Consider the following 17587-nt stretch of genomic DNA (forward strand, 5'->3'; position numbering starts at 1 on the left):
GGTGATTCTGATTCAGTTGTTCTAAGAATGTATAGTTTTTATTAGATTTTACCCATGCCTAGGAGAAAATTTCACAAAAATTATGGACAGTGTTCAAAAAACCCCTAAACAAAGGTGAGGCGTTTTATTCTAGACCAGTGTTTCTCAGCTCTGGTTGTACATTACAAAGATCTGGGAAGCTTCTTAAAAACACAATGCAGGAGTTCCCAGGTGGCCTAACGGGTTAAATATCTGGTGTTGTCACTGCTGCGGCTCTGGTCACTGCTGTGGGTCAGGTTCGATCTCTGGCCCAGGAACTTCTACTTGCCATGGGCACAGTCCCCCACCCTCCCCACACACCCAAAATAACCACACACACAATGCAGACTAATGGTCATCTTTGGCTCTTACCCTCATCAATTAATCAAAATTTGGGGGAATATCTTCAGTGTGATTCTACCATAAAGCCTGTGTGGAACCAGTGTTCTACCAGTCCACCAGTGCCACTCAGAGTCTGGTCCAAATCCTGGTTCAATCTGCAAACTCTTGTTATATCTATGATGAGATAAGTACCAAAACCGAGAGTAAATATTTAGAAACTTTCACAGCAACGTGACGAATTAAGTTTATGTGTACTATATCTAACGATAAAAACAGATCAACTCTTTTTTTTTTAAAGTGAGTTACAAAAACATATTTGATACCCCCCACAAAGAATGTTTCTGAATAATCACACAACCACCTGTGGCATTGAGATTACGCTCCAGCCCTTCTTGAAGCTGTGACCTTTCTAAGCTGAAACATTAAGATCTGTAATTAATTGCTTGGGCAAATCACTTGGAGACCTGGGTACCACAGGGTTAATAAGCAGGAATGGGGTAGGTGGGGTTACAAACCAGGAACTCATGCCCTCCAAGTTAGAAAGCTTTCTTTCCCTTTAATTGCCCTGAAAACACACACACTCTCACATAACACGGAAGGTGAGAGCTGAATTAAGTTTTCTGGGTAATGGCTTGAAATGTTTTCCTTATGAAAAGTGGTGTTGAGTTACAGCGTGCAGACCAAGAACTGGGAGGAGAGAAGCAGCAGCCCCAGCCCGGCCCCAACCTTTTCTTATGCTTATAGGAAGGTGGTGGTGGGCTCACAGAGACAAGAAGAGTGATCTATGGAACTGCCTGGCGGCTGGAATCGACTGCTCCTGGAGTGACCTAAGGGCAATGTTTAACAGGGCTTAGCCAGGGGCCAGCCCACAGGCACGGATGCTCTGCTGTGAAATGCCACGCAGGCAGAGACTGACAAGCAGTAGGAACTGAACTCTCCCCTTGGACTGCTGCTTCCTGCTGTGTTCAGGGGAGGGGGGCGCTTTCTGGCAAGTCCGCTGCTGCTGCTGCTGCTGCTGCTACTTCAGCCCCCGCTCCACTCAAGGTAAGCAGGCTCAGGGGGAGGGCAGGCTGCAAGCCTTTGTACCATGAACAAGATCCGAAAGTTTTTCCGAGGAAGTGGGCGCGTCCTGGCATTTATATTTGTAGCTTCTGTCATCTGGCTGCTCTTTGACATGGCAGCTCTCCGCCTCTCATTCAGTGAGATCAATAGTCGGGTCCTGAAGGAAGACATTGTCCGGAGGGAGAGGATAGGGTTCAGAGTTCAGCCGGACCAAGTGAAGATCCTTTACAGCAGTGTAAAAGACATGAAGCCCCCATTGAAGGGACACAGGAAGGGCATATGGGGCAAAGAGAACTTTAGAAAGACTGAGGAGAGTAAGCTCAAGGTTGAAGATAATTTGGACCAAACCCAGAAGGAAAGAAAAATGCAGAATGCCCCTGGAAGGGGCAAAGTTGCACCTTTGTGGCGTCCTGCATATCTTCAGACCCTCCCAGTGACTTTTATCAAGAGGAAGACAGAGGCGCGAGACATCAGCCCTAAAGCTTCCTCTCACCATGTGACACCAAAGCAAACAACAGCTCAGGGGGCTCAGAAAGTGCCACTCATAACAACAAGAAGAATTCCATTGGCCAAAATTTCTATCCACCAAGGACCTGTCAGTATAAACCAGGAGGCACGGAAGAATCATAGTCTCAGCAGTGACACATCAAAACAAACAGCTGAGAGAAACATGAATGCCACCATCAGTCTTAATATTGACAGATCAAAGCAGCAATCCCAGGCAGTAGCAAACGAAAGGACACACCCTGCCAGCCCACCAGTGCCAAAACCCAGGGAAGCCATAGCCTTAAATAAAACTGAGACTCAGAGCAAAGAATTAAGTGCAAATAAACACAAAGCCAATAAGAACTTTCCCTTTTCCAAGTTCTTTGCCAATTTAAATCTCTTAAAGAAGCAATCTATTAATGAGACACAGTTGAGAGGCTTGCCAAAGGATGGTGGAGCCAAAGTGGCTGATGGGAGGAAACTCCATTTGCCTGAAAGCCACATAGTGATTATAACCAAAGAGGAGGAGCTAAAGACAGAAACCAAAGAGGTCCCCAAAACAAAAACAAAAACTCTATTTCCTATAGGACCAGCTGAGAGCCAAGGGAAGCACATTGCTAAGAATAGAAGTGAGGCATCTTTCTCTTCACTTGCTCCACAGAGAGCCATAGTGTCTCAAACCAGTCAAGCCTTACCTGGGGGGTTGGAACCATCAAGAATCAACTCCACCACCAAGGCTGAGCCTACACAACTCAACCGAAGTCATATAACAGCCCATTCACCCAAAGATGGCGGCATGCACCGGGTGTTAAGTATTGATCTGACGCTTTCTCCGAGGGACCCCAAAGCTCCAGGTCAGTTTGGACGTCCAGTAGTCGTCCCCCAGGGAAAGGAAAAGGAGGTAGAAAAAAGATGGAAAGAAGGAAATTTCAACGTCTACCTCAGTGATTTGATCCCAGTGGACAGAGCCATTGAAGACACGAGACCTGCAGGGTAAGATCCATTTCTCTTCTGTTTCCTCAGCCACAGATGCTTAGGTTCTTATGTAGAGCAGATTTATTCTTAGATAATTTTGTGCAATATTTCGTCACTTAGAGAATTAAAGCAACAGTCATCATCAGACAATCCAAATAGTCTGCTGGACATACAGAAAAAAATTTCAACATCAGCACACCCTCTGCAGTCTCTTTCTTCACTTATTTCTCTGAGACTTTGGACCTCACCCATATTAGCTCATGTTCCATTTCCTTTCCTATATTGAAAATCTGCTAAAATGATTAGAGGAGCTCAATTCCTAATAAGGTATGTAGGAATGGTAGAGCTTACACTGTAACTCCATTAAAACAGTGACAATGAAGTGAATTCCCAATTTGGGAACTTTTTATTATTAGCGAGTTGGTCAGGAATATATGTGGGAAAAGAGCACAGAGAAGGAGTATTTTAGGTCTCTCTGGAACCATATTTTAACCAGAAGAATTCTACCTAATCATGAGTCATGATCACCATAATGGCAAGTGAAAAAGTGACTCTACTCTCTAGAATTTTGTAACTTTTATAGATGATGGTGGTAGATATTTCAGAGCTTCCATGATAGAGGAATAATAATGTTGGAGAAAGTCAATCAGCCAATAAGTAGGCAACACCTGCAGGACATACAAAGTAGAATATTTTATATTTCTAGAGTTTCACCATTTATGAGGCAACTGCATACAGATCACATGAACTTCACAAGAGCCCTACAAAGAAGGCTGCTGATATTATGGGTTCAAATTAACAAGGGCACTCAGAAATTGTGTCACTTCCCCAAGGCAGCACGTCTCTAAAGCTGCCCAATGAGAAACCTCATGAACCAGTTTTTAAAGAATTAAATTCTTCTATCACCAGAAAGTAGGTCAAGTCCAAGTATTTGTTCTGATTCAAATATAGTTGGTTCCTAGTTCTTTGGGGCTCACTCATAAGTGAGGGTACCTTATAGAAATCCATTCATTACCCATTAGTTGATATGTGTGCCTTGATATTCCATTCCTGAGCCAAACAATATTTGTCAAGAAGTTAGAATTAGGGAATGGAAAAATTCAGACTTAGCACGTGTGGTATGTAAACAAGGGTCCTGTTTGGCTTGTGGAAAGAAGACTCTTCTTTGTGATATGAGTAGTCTGTATTAGTAGGAGGAAGGCAGATAGAGATGTGCCTATGTTCATGTTGGTAAGGGGATCCCCTTTGGTGTGATGCTAGCCATTTTCAGTTCTCTCAGTCACTGACAGATGGCTATCAGGTACTCATCACCTGCTTAGACCAAGCACTATGCCATTTGTGTTCCTCCCTGGGGAAGCCCACAGCCTTGAGGAGAACACAATACACACAAAATAAAGAAGAAGAAACAGAGGTCCTGGGAAATTTTATTGTCTGCAGTCATAGAGCTAGTAATTATGAAGTATTAAAAGTTATGCTGTTCTGTTTATTTTCCATCTCTGGCTAATTACCACTGAAAAGGATCCCAAAAGTTTTGTTGGACAAGTGCTGATATGAAATACTGTATATAACATATATCACATATATCAATGATATATATATATATATATATATATATATCACAATATTACTACATATATACACTATGCATGGCATATCCAAATATGCCAGTATATGGAATACACTATAAATGTCATACTATGCATGACATACTACTATACACACACTATATAGTATCTACTACATGGCCATATACTACTTAGGCTAACTTTGAGCACAAAATGCCAGAGAATGAAGTAGTACAGTAGCCATATTTTAACATCTCTTCCGTGGACTGGCAGATGGCTCTGGAGCTTGGGGAACAATCAGACACTGCACAGAAACCCAGGCTGCAATTCCAAACTAGAGAAAGGGCAATTGTTTGTGGGCCAAAGAAAGTAATCATGAATTATCATCCATGTGATTTATCAAAGGCTTAATGGCTCCTGGTGCTTATTAGTGTCTGAAATTTAGTCTTTTAAAGTTAAGAGTTGCTGCCCAGGAAAGTCAAGGTCAGGCTCTGTCTTCTGAAGGAGCCTGTCTTGACTCCAGGAGAAAGTGACACGTGTGCTTGAGAGGATGAGTCAGATAGCATGTGGCTAGGCCCCCTCCCTCTTATCACACAACCCACCTTGGCTAAATATAGGAGCCCTTGGCAAGCTGCCTACCTGATGCTCTGCTCCACCAATGGGATGGAAGTGACAGTTTAGCCACCAAGGATCCGATGTATAGAATGCCTTTCATGTTATTCTTATGGGAAAGAGAATAAATCATTTTTCTTTTCTTTTACCAAACTCTGTGGCTACAAATATATGCACATTATGTATTCATGTGGGAAAAGTTTGGAGGATAATACAAATGAAAAATATTTGATTCATCAGTTTGGCATAATTTGAAGTTTTCTTACTTTTATTTATTTATTTTTTGACCTTGCTTGAATAGTGTATGAAATGCTTGTAAGAACACACACTATAAGGTTTTTTAAGATAATAAATTTTAAAAGTCACCATAGGGGAAAATTGTTATAGAATATAATAAGAATGTGTTTGTGTGGGTATGTGTGTGAGAGAGAGAAAGGAAGGAAGGAAGGAATAAAGAGAGAGAGAGAAGAATCTCTAAGAAGGCAGAAGCTGCAATAATAACCCACTGATGCCTTTAAATTTTAAGAGTGCTAGGGAATACCCCCCTTACTGTTTTTTTTTTTTTTTTTTTTTTTTTTTCCCCAAACCTACCTTTATGTTGATGAACACAGTGACTGGTGTATCACAACTGGTGATTGAATATACATTGTACCAAAACAAGGATAAAAATTACAGATTTGCTAGTACATTTATTTAAATTTGGTTCCCCTCAGTAAGGATAGTAAGCAGTTACTTCTATCTTAAGGATGACTTAACTGATATGCTAGGCTGGAGCTGACATAAAGATGGAGAGGAGAGAAGCAGGCTTCCCAGGACAACATCGCCTGCTCTTGTTCTAAAATTAAACTCTCTTTTCCAAAACTCCTCTTCCCTCCTTTTCTCCTGAGTTCAAAAGAACCATTTCTAAGAAGTTGAAATGCAGTCAGTCTTTTCTAAAATCACAAAAACTCCTTTCTGCCATCAGCACTATTCCCAAGGTCCTTTTCAGGGCCACCCAGGTCTCTGCCCCTTGCGGTGTGGTTATCATTTGCTGCTTGTGACCTGCTCTTCCATGTGGGCCCTTCAGCAAAAGGAAAGTTGGCCTCATTATCTTTCTCTGAACATCATGTTCATTACTGTCACTGATGTTTTCCTTAACTGGTCCCTTCCCACAGTCTTGCACCATTCTCAATACACACACATAGGTTTTTCTAAAACATGGTCCTGTCCACTGGAAATGCAGGGCAGTTCTACCTAAAGAAGTCTGTCCTGTGACCTGTAACTAGAATGAAGATGGAATTCCAAAAACTAAATTATTTTTAGAGTGCACTTTCTGAATATGCAGGTAGAGAAAAATGACTCAAAGAAATGTTTGCTGCCAGCATTTAGTTTTTCAGTGGACAATAAGAATTACAGCAAGCTCTTCTAGCACCGCCTCATCCTATGGTCTTAGCTGACTGCTTAATCTAATACTTTGATTTGCCTATAGTACTCTCGCAAGCCCCTCAATAAAGCAATTAAAATTCTCTTAGATCAGAGCTGGAACTGGCACCAATAATTTGATTCCTTCCTACGCAGTTAAAGAGAGTTTTCTTTTGGCACATAGGAAAAGCAAAAGATAGCACCATGTGTTTGCCACAAGCCAGTCTAAATTACCTTTTGCAGAACCTTAATTTCCACCTCTGCCCTACCCTCCCAATCCTAGCGAGGTCAAAAACCACAGGTAATGAATTACTGGAGGTGGAGCTAGAAGACAGAAAATAAACTGACCACATAGTCTTCCAAACAGGCTTCTAAATGTGTAGCAGGATGGGAGAAAAGAGCAACAGTTAAGTGAAGTTCAATTTCCTTAGTTTTATATAGGATTACTATTTTAATGGGTAAAATGAGACAGCTTTTGTGACTAATAGTGATAGGAGAATATTATCTAAAATTGACTGGGGAGGCAATGAGACCTCCCTGAGAAACCAAACAAGGGCACGGGGAAAAAAAACTCACAAGATAGATTTTAAAGGGTTATTTCCTCCTTTGGCTCTTCTGAGTGTATACCATGCAGTGTTGCTTTTGAATTGTGTGTCTGTACGCATTCATGTACATTTGTGTGTTTGTGTGCCTTAAAACACAGGGTGCTATTTCACTAAAAAATTATATCAGAGAGCTAGAAATATAAAGCAAAATTAGTTTACAAGCTGCAGGCTAGACCATAACAAAACAGAGGTTAAATGTAGCCAAAAGAGGGAGTTCCCACTGCGACTCAGTGGTAATAAACCTGACTAATATCCATGAGGATGCTGGTTCGATCCCTGGCCTCACTCAGTGGGTTAAGGATCCTAAGGATCCTAAGGTTCCAGCATTGCTGTGAGGGAGGTGTAGGTTGCACACAAGGTTTAAATCTGGTTTTGCTGTGGCTGTGGCATAGGCTGGCAGCTGCAGCTCCGATTGTACCTCTAGACTGGGAAACTCCATATGCCATGGGTGTGGCCCTAAAAAGACAAAGACAAAAAAGAAAGACACAAAAAAATGTCAAAAGATGATTACAGACCTTTCCACAGTTTTACTTATCACACTGTTCCTCTCTAAGGGAATAATACAGAGAAAGTTGATCAGAGAACATAAAACATTCTTCTGCTACTAATTCAAAGAGAAGAAAATAGTTAAACGGTGCCTAATTAACGGAAAATTGAGAAACATTAAAGCAAATCAGTGACGTTGTCTCCTAAATGCTACTAAAGACCTACAAATATTTATGGGAGAGAGGAATTAGTAAATGTAGAAATTTGAGCCTGTTTACACTTCTTTTTTACACACCTAATCCAGGGCCCAGTTTAACCATCATAAAACTATTTATCAAGTTCTTGTGGCAACTTCCTGTTGGGCTGTTCTGGGTGACCCATTTAGAACAGAGCCTCTCAAGAAAGGAACATTTTTTGCTCAAGGGTCAGAACATTTGGGGGGAAATAGCAATGTTTAGAAGCTCTGTTTTGTTGTTTGCTATCAGAATGAAAGGAGCTTTTTAGAAAGGAGCTTTTTAGAGTCCCCTCTATGTGTAAAAAGTAAACTATGTTATTCTAAACTAAAATATCTTCTAAGTTGTCTCCACTTCTGAAATGCTGGTATCTGGGTATATGTGAGAAGGAGCAATGCAGAGGAACTTTGTATCAAAAAGGTATTATGACTTAGTATTTACGAGCCTGTTCATTTTGTTCAAAAACCATTCCTCAAGGCAACTACTACCACCATCCTGTCTTTACCTAGAGAGAAGCTGAGACTTAAAGAGGAAGCTGAGGTTTCAGATGGCAGCAGATTAATTCAGATGTGGCCATTCATTTCATTCCACGTCTATTTGTTCATTGCCTCTTATGAGGTGGGAAGCTGGGACTTTTCATCTTCCACGTTCATCATCTCATTTGATCCATGCAAAAGCCATGCCAAATTGATAGAGTGCTACAGATGAGGAAAAAAGCACAGGGAAAGGTAACTTGCTCCAGGACTCACAACTCATGAGTGGCATGGGTGGGATCCAACACTCAGTCTTCTACTTTTGCCTCACTAAGTAATAATTCTACACCAGGCTGGCTCTCTCCCCAACACACCTGCTCTGCCCTCATAGAGAGCATCATCACCTCTACCTCTCCTGGGTTGGCCAAGGCTCTGTGAATAAGGGGAATCTCTTCTTTGCTAAGCATCATCCAAAAGGTGCTTATTTTTATTCCAGGCAGCGATTTTGTGTGTGTGTGTGTGTGTGTGTGTGTTTAAATTCTAACCAATCCTCACAGCAACACTCATATATGATTTACATCTCTCATATGATTTACAGCTGATAAAGGTGAGGCTTTAAAAAAATAAATGATAGATCTGGTGTCCCAGCAAGCTAGTAGCAGATTTGCGATTCAAAAGAAACTTCCGACTCCTAATTCTAGAGCTCTTTCCATGAGATATAGCTCCCCCTTTGTTTCCTTATAATCATATAACTTCAGCAGAAATTAAAACGTCTGTCTTCCTTATACGTGAGGCAGTGAGTGCATGGTCAGAGGTATGTGAGAGGCATTAGTTTTGCATGGCAGGTACCTTGTCAGGGAGAAAACTGATAGGAGGTCATTTTCTATACAGTAGTAAGCAAAGGTTATTCTTTAAAACTGTCCAACAGCCACAGCTCAGCCATGGACAAATACCTCTGGGCTCCTACCTATTCTGCAATCTAACACCTGAGCATAATTTCTGCCTTCAAGTTGAGTAATGCAAAATGTTCTTTGGAAGCACAGTGAACTACTGTGGCAAAGAAGAAGAAGGCTGAGCCTGGCCTCGGAAAGGGCAGAAGTGTTTGTGTTGTGACCAGAGGGTTAGAGACGTGGGGAAAGGAGATAAAAAGAATGATCCACTGAGGAGTTCCCATTGTGGCTCAGTGATAATGAACCCGACTAATACCCATTAGGACACAGATTCAATCCCTGGCCTTGCTCAGTGGGTTAAGTATCCAACATTGCCTTGAGCTGTGGTATAGGTTTCAGACGCAGCTCAGATCCCCAGTTGCAATGGCTGTGGCGTAGGCTGGCGGCTGCAGCTCCAATTTGACCCCTAGTCTGAGAACTTCCATATGCTATGGGTGTGGCCCTAAAGAGACCAAAAAAAAAAAAAAAAACGATCCCCTGAGAAACTGAAGAGATCTGACATGGGGTGAAGGGAGAAGTGAGGGTGAAATGAGACCGTAAAAGTAAGCAGAGTCCAGATCATGCAGTACCTTGCTGTGGTTCTTCTAAGAACAAGTGGGAAAACGTCCAAAGATTTAAAGACCCAAACAACAATTAAATTGATTTTTCTCAGGAGTCTCATGACCCAGAGGGAAGCACTTATGGGTGAATGAGGCTAAAATTGCAGAGAGTCACAGAATGTTAATACTAGATGACATTTCAAATGAGGTCTAATCCTATCCCTCATGTTACAGAGAAGTCTGAGGAAGGGAAAGGACTCACCCAAGGTCACAGGCCCTGGGAGGAACAGAACCACCCCCCTCCAGGTGCCCTAACCTCCACCCAGAACTATTTCTGCCACATCACACCACCTCCTGCTCCTCCCTCTCCCCTCCAAACCTCACTCTGACAGCTGCCTCCTCAAAATAGACTATTGTTGATGTGGTGAGTGTTGATGCTGGTGGTTTATGTTTCTAAGCTTGAGTCCAATAGCTTTGATTGGGTATAAAGTTTCCTCGGGAACCATGGCTCTAGGCTTTGGAGTAGGGGTGCTGAGTGTGACTGAAATCTTTCAACTTAGTCATCAGGTGATTCTGACTAAATGTCAGGGGTGGTCTACTCTAGAAAGAATAAAACATAAAAGTAAAGTCTTATATAACTATGCCCTCTTATCAGTGAGAAGAAAAGAAGCCCCAATAACTCTAAGGCCTTAGAGAAAAGAATATAATTCCGGACAGAGCTCCTCAGCTAGACACTCCATCCTCTCTCTCTGATCCTTTGGAAGATACTGGAGCTCGGGGAGGGAAGGCCCCCAAAGGCTCACAGCGAGGCAGTAGTTGAATTGCAAATACAAACTGAGAAAATATTCTCCTCGACCTTCTGTTCAAAACTGAGAACACTGAGACTTGACCCACATAGTAAGTTATGACTGTTTTGGAATAAAATGAAAAATTCATAGACATAAGGGAAGATTATCAGTCCTTCAATCTTCTGATTTAAAACCTTCTTTATTCGATAGGCTACATTCAAACCAGGTTTGTGGCTGAGCTTTTCAGCACATACAAGCCAAGAAGGCAAAAACACATCCCTTTCTGTGTACCTGGGTAATGATGAGCCCTTGATAGATTTGGATTAAAAGACTGTCTGGGAAAAGGGCAGCGTGCATGTGAACATGTGCTTTGTGGGTAATCATAGGACCACGCACGGGTTTTGTTTTTTTTTTTTTTTAACCATGGAGCTTACAAAGTATTTTTATCCCCATTATCTCATCAAATCTTTACAGGCATTCTGTGATGAAGGCATTGTAATCTTCATCCTAAAAGGGAGGAAACAGGTTCTGGAAATTTATGTGACTTGCCACTGTCTTGCAGCCAAGTAATATCAGAAAAGTCTCAATACTTGGTCCTGGGTCATCTTCTTCAAGCCCAGGCTCTCTGCCCCACCACAGCATGTACCAGTTGTGTGCAGGACACTGGAACTGCCATGTTAGAGTTCCCTTTTGTTTTTAGTACCTGGAATGACAACAGTAATCTAAGTCTAGACTTCCCCCAAACAAACAGACTGGGTTAATTTTAAGTATAGCACAGGGCCTATATAAAAACCTCATTTGTGTAATAAATAGGCATATAGAAGGCAAAAAGTATTTCTTAACCTCAAAAAAGATTATAAACCCAGAAATATCTCCATTTAAGTTAGATTTTGCTTGAGCTGCTGTTTCTCCTTCCAATGTAGCCGGAAAGTTTCTAATGAGCAAACTGGAGGAAAGGAAATCTGCTTCACTTGGGTCCGTGTAGGATAACTTCAAACAGTTTTCACCACCTGTTAGAAGAAGACGGCAGTCGGTAGGTAAGACTGATGCCAGAGTTAATAAGGCTGAAATCTTTTCTGGTCCAGCTTACTGTGCCTCTGGACAAAACAAGCACGCCAGGTTTTCTAGACACCTGGAAACACATTTAACTTGTTTCATAATGCAAGAAACCAGGGACCTATAAATGTCAGAGTGGCCTGACATCTCAGCCACCCAAATCAAGACACATTCTGAGACTTTGTATTAGAAATCTCTCAAAGCTCCTGTGTTTCTCATCCACACCTTTGTACGTGGCCCCCTTTTCCAGGCATCAATACGATCTGTGTGACATAATCGCCCACAGGGTCAATTTCAGTTAACTCTTTAAATGCATCTAAAATATATACTTGTCCAAACTGGCAGAGGTACTATTGCCTGGGATAGAAATCCATATGTGGATCTTGTGAAAACCTTCATGATCTACCCATATGGATTCCGAACAGGGAAATTAAGGCATCATGACAGGAGGAGAGGAATAAAGAAGCAGATATTCGGTGACGGGAGGTCCCCAAATCTCTCAGCTCTCTGAGCATTCTTTCAACCTCCAATTTCAGACTGGTTAATGTTACTTCTTAGAACTCTCTTCTACAAGAGACCCCAATCTACTGATTTATACTCTGAGAAGATCCATCTGTGTTAACCTGCTTATTAACTCTCCCCTATGTATTTTCATGCGTAACTAGATGTTTGTAAAGTTGACCAAATTTTAATAATAAAGCAACTCTAGGACTTCATAGCTAAGACTTACTGATTAAGATGGCTTAGGCAGAAGTTGTGCAGCTGACCCTTCTGTCTTAGAATTGATTTTTTTTTTCAGGACCAAATGTAAACAGCATTGAAGTGTGAAAGGTACATTTCCCATTCATTTACACTATAAAATTAAAGATGAGGGAGTAGAGGAGGTCACTAAAGTTTTCTATACACTTTTCACTCAGGCTGAAAAACTCTGCTTAGTTTTACGTTCTCTTTCCCAATGTAGAGCCCAAGACAGAATATTTAACCATACTACCCCAGGACCTTCAAATCCCTCTACCACTTTTCTTTCTACCTCATTTTTTCTAATGAACCCTAGACCTGGATTAAACTATTTGTTCACACTCCCATATACATCCTTTCTAGTGAATGATGCTGGATAGGACTTTCAACTTCTCAGGCTTCAGTTTGCTTTATTTGAAGAATATATAATAGTATGTATTTCAAGTAGTTGTTTAAAGACTGAATTTAACCATGTGCATAATAGTATTGTACCAACTGTTAAGTGCCATGCAAATGTCTTTTTTTCTTATGGATTTTACTCATATCTATTTATCTTTTTAGAATTTTTTATTAAAGTTTAATTGATGTACAATGTAGTGCCAATTTCTGCTGTACAGAAAAGTGACTCAGTCATACATATATACACACTCTTTTTCTCATATTATCTTCCATCATATTCTATCCCAAGAGATTGGATATAGTATCTATCATGTATATTTCTTATTTACCAACTAAACACAGCATATTTATGTTGTCTGGCAGAAGTGCCTGCTTCCACAAAATGCCACATCTGCTGCCAGCTGTTTATATTCTTGTGAATTTAAGTCTTCTTGAATAGTTATTTCTGGAGACAAACTGGATCAGAGCTTGGGTCCCTACTCTGCCATTTACCAGCAGGGAAATCATGGACTAGTCTCCCCATGATTTCAATTGTTCTTCTATAAAAAGGGGAAGAGATGCTGTTGGTTTGAGATTTAAAATGAAATAAAGCAGAAAGCCAATAATATTTCTTTATGATCATCATAATTTAATTATTACATCACTAAGAATAACTTGTTAGAAAGATGGCAGATACTATTTGTAAGGTTCCACCGGGTACCATCCTGTGAAGAGTCACACAGGCAGGAGAGGGAAGAATGCCAGCAGTGAGGCAGGATGCACTTCAGGGCATGGAGAAAACCCAGGACCAATTACAACCCGCCTGAATACCAACTCCCACTGTGGCCATGTTCTCATTTCCATGCCAGCAAAATGATTTCAATTGTGGCTACTCTGTAGTGCAAGAGTCTCAGCAAGGACCCCTTAAATAGATAGGAAAGCTAGAGTTTAACTATTATATACAATATATATGTTTATATATATATATATATATATATATTCATAAATACATCACATGCGGTGGGAAAAAAAATTTCTTTGGCACTTGGCAGAAGCCAATTGGGAAGACACTCATAAACTACTGGGTGATATTAAATGGTTTAATGAGGATTAAGTAACATTAAATAAGAGAATAGGTATGTTCTCCTGTGGGATATAACCTAATTAGGATAGCAATAGCCACCATTTGGTGAATTCCTATGCCCAGAAACTGTGCTAGACTTTGTATGTGCATTTTCACTAAGCCATAAATCTCTGTTCAATAAGAGCGATGACCTCATTTTACCGATGAAGAAACTGAGGTACAGAGAGATTGAGTAAGGTATCAATAGACACAGATCTGAGAAATACTGGTGGGGGCTTCAAAATAGTATCTTAATATCTTGCAAATCCCAAGTCCTTTCCACTACGGGGTGATGCGTCCACAGAAGGTTCTCATGTCTTACATCACTAGTTCCCTTAGAGCAACAACTGTTACTGGGTATTCTTCCTCTGCTCTCTTATTTTGTTCATACTTCTCCCCCCAAAAAAGAACATGAGAAAATCATCATATATATATATGGTGGGTGGTTGGATATAGACAGGCAAGTGTGTGTGTGTGTGTGTGTGTGTGTGTGTGTGTGTACACACTTACATTCTGTGAGTTCTAAAACCATTTTGTGGGCCTTGTTGGCAAATCCTTTGTGCTCTGTTTGCATTCTGGCCCAGGTGTGCAGACCAGCTAGTTCACAATAAGCTCCCAACCACCAGTGTCATCATGTGCTTTGTGGATGAGGTGTGGTCTACTCTCCTAAGGTCTGTTCACAGTGTCCTCAACCGATCTCCTCCACACCTCATCAAGGAGATTCTTCTGGTGGATGACTTCAGCACCAAAGGTAAGAAAACGACTCCCGGAATAACAAAGTTTGATATGTGGCAAAAGCAGTTTGGATAGATGGTGAAATTACAGGGTAATTTGATAAAACACAAATATTTTACAAATGCCCAATCATTATTTCACATTGTGCCTTAGAGGTACAAGCCCAAATGCCTGCTGGTCACGGAAAGTCAACTCTACCACGCATGACCTTGTTGAGTCAGCCGCCGTGCCTCAGACTTCCCTTCCGCTGTGACTTCTCTGCCATGTAAGAGTGATTTTTCTAACTATAGCTCCCTGGAGATGAGCACTTTGAAGTTCCAGAGATGAGAAGATGTTCTCCACAATTGCACAAACACCTTTTAATGGGATCTAACAAGCAAAGGCTTTGCATTTCCTGGGATACTATTCCTACTAGCAGTAACTAGAGTTATACTCCGTAGAAAACAATAAAGTGGAAGGACTATGGCTTCTTGCTTGAGAGAAAAGCATATTACATGTTCAATTAAGTATTGAAAAGACAAATTGCCAAGGGGACCAGAAAGATGAGGTTCCAACAGAGTTCAAAGGGCGAATCCACCATTGTCTTCACTTGTGTTTTTGCGTATTGCAGTAAAAATCTCTCTCTTTGGACTGTCAAATGATTTAAGTATATAAGTGGTCACAGGACCACCAGAGGTCCTGTGACCACCACATTAGAAATACCCAAATTGCATCCCACTTCAGAAAAATTAGAAAATAGCAAAGAGATAGCAACCTTAATAAAACAGCTTATCCTTGATCATGACCACAAGGACAGGAGCCAGTTTTCTCAGCCTCTAAGTGCCTACCAGGATCACCCTGAGCCCCAGGACCAGTGAGATATCTAAGGAAAGCTGGTTGAAAAATTTAAAAAGTGGCTTTAAAAGCATAAACAGAAACAGCATCTAGTTACCAAGCAGATAGTAGTCCTTTTAGGAATGGCCTATTCTGATTTTGTAGGACCCAAAGCTTCTATGGGGCCTCTTTAAGAAAAAGAATATACAACTAGTAGAAAAATGAGTAGCAGAAGTATTGATAGAAACTATTCCTACCTGGGATACGTCAATAGCTTAACTATACATACAAGTGACTCAAAGCTACACAAATATACCCCACAAAACCCCCAAAAGAGGGAGAGTGAATGAGTGAGAGAGAGTGAAAAAATAGGTGTGAGGGGATTGTCATAGTAGGAAGTCTCAGTGGTCCTAGCCAGTTGTGGTTGCAATATCTTTCTTTTACAAATTATTCAATTTGCATACAATGCTTAGTCTCTTTTCCAGGTCTTAGTAGGGGTGTTTACAAGGGGAAAATATTATGCAGAAACCTGAGCTTTATTTATCTCAAGGCAAATTTGTACCTATTCTGACAAATACGCAGAAAACTGAGCCCTCCTCTCAGTCACTTGGCTATACTGAAAAGACAGATTAAGATTTTGGAAAACAGACATCTTAGAGTGTTGAACCCAGACAAAAATCCATCCAAGAAAATGGTATCATGGCTCAAAAAATAAATAGCAGTGACTATTATAAATGTCATAGTTTTAGGTTTTGGAATCTGATGTGGAAGATACTATCTAGATCTCATTAATCGAAGTGTTTCCTTGCCTCTCCTCACCCTGATCTAGACTACCTAAAAGATAACTTGGATAAATACATGTCTCAGTTTCCAAAAGTTCGGATTCTTCGCCTCAAAGAGAGACATGGCTTAATAAGAGCCAGGCTGGCAGGGGCACAGATTGCAACAGGTAAGAAGCTGCTGATTTTTTGTTTTAGTTACATTTTTTATTTTAGTTTAGTTTTTTTCCAAATATACAGCAAATTTCAAATAATAGCACAGTGAACACTCATATAGCCCATCATTTCATTCCACCAACTTTTAACTTTTTACAGTTATGTTCTTAATCTCACACATACACAGACATATTTATATATACACACTTTTTTTGTTGTTTTGTTTGTTTGTTTGTTTGTTTTTAGGGCCGCACCTGAAGATATGGATGTTTCCAGGCTAGGAGTCAAATCAAGCTGCAGCTACCAGCCTACACCATAGCCACAGCAACACAGGATCTGAGCTGTCTGTGACCTACACCATAGCTCATGGCAACCCTTGATCCTTAACTCACTGAGAAGGGCCAGAGATCAAACCCACATTCTCATGGATACTAGTCCGGTTCATTACCACTGAGTCACAATAGGAACTTCTCACTGTTATCTTATAGGATATGTATTTTTCATGAATAATATATAGAATTCTACTGCATAGGTGGTGGGAATTGTGAACTTCTTATTGCTTCAAATCAAGAGGCACATGATGTCATGTTGTACCATCGTGAGCGATACTAATTTTAAGCGGTTGGTTAAGAGGTTGACAGCTAGAGTTTTCCTTTGGGAGTAGGAAGTAATTTGTGACGCTACTTTGATTCATGTGAATATTCTGTTTCCTCACAACATCCAATCCATTGATGGTTGTTGCTTGGATTAATTATTATGCTGAGGGAGGCAATTTTTTTCTAAATCTCTCATTGCTTTCTTTCTGACTGGCATTCAACTTGTAAAAAAGACATCTCTCTTTTTCTTTCTGTCTCTCTCTCCCCTCCCTCCTTCTTTTACTTCCTCCTTTCTAACCCCTGTCATGAACCCATCATGATGGATCTATGCCTTAGAAAATTCAATGTGTAGATTATCAGCATTAGTTAGTATTATTATTTGTATTCATATTTTCTGTGTGTGCTCAAACCTTCTAAAATTTGACCACTAGGAACTCCTTCAAGCCTGTGATTTTTTTGACCTGACCCCATCTGTCTTGAGAACTTCAGAATTAATTCTCTCCTCCCTGACTTTTGTCTGTTCCTCCAATTGCCCTGTCTTTCTGAAGAGCAGTGTAATTTTTTCCTCACCTCTTTTTAGTGGATGGGTTTTGGTGGGTGAATGGAAGAAGGTAAATCTCCCATAAGTATTTTAAAAGTAGCATCAAACATTTTGGTTCATTTTCACATCCTCTCTGG

The 17587-nt window shown here is 40.7% G+C and overlaps 1 protein-coding gene across 6 annotated transcripts in view; it reads left to right on the forward strand.

Moving 5' to 3' along the window:
* The first annotated feature begins 876 nt into the window (after positions 1-876).
* Positions 877-17587, forward strand: part of GALNT5 (polypeptide N-acetylgalactosaminyltransferase 5) — a 49194-nt gene continuing 32483 nt past the window's right edge. For 4 of the 6 annotated variants that reach the window (XR_014828999.1, XR_002339066.2, XM_084998499.1 and 1 more), the window contains exons 1-3: positions 877-2901; positions 14415-14581; positions 16208-16327. Coding sequence is in view for 3 of the 6 variants with exons in the window: in XM_084998499.1 (XP_084854625.1) it covers positions 1448-2901; positions 14415-14581; positions 16208-16327 (1741 nt within the window). In the remaining 3 variants the exon portion in view is untranslated. The remainder of the gene's footprint in view (positions 2902-14414; positions 14582-16207; positions 16328-17587) is intronic. The other 2 variants (XR_014829000.1, XM_084998500.1) reach the window with 1 other exon arrangement.

This window comes from Sus scrofa, chromosome 15, assembly GCF_054392235.1.
Source record: "Sus scrofa isolate SSC_HxYL_T2T_F1_AM1 chromosome 15, Sscrofa_HxYL_maternal_Yorkshire_Landrace_v2.0, whole genome shotgun sequence".
Taxonomy (NCBI): domain Eukaryota; kingdom Metazoa; phylum Chordata; class Mammalia; order Artiodactyla; family Suidae; genus Sus; species Sus scrofa.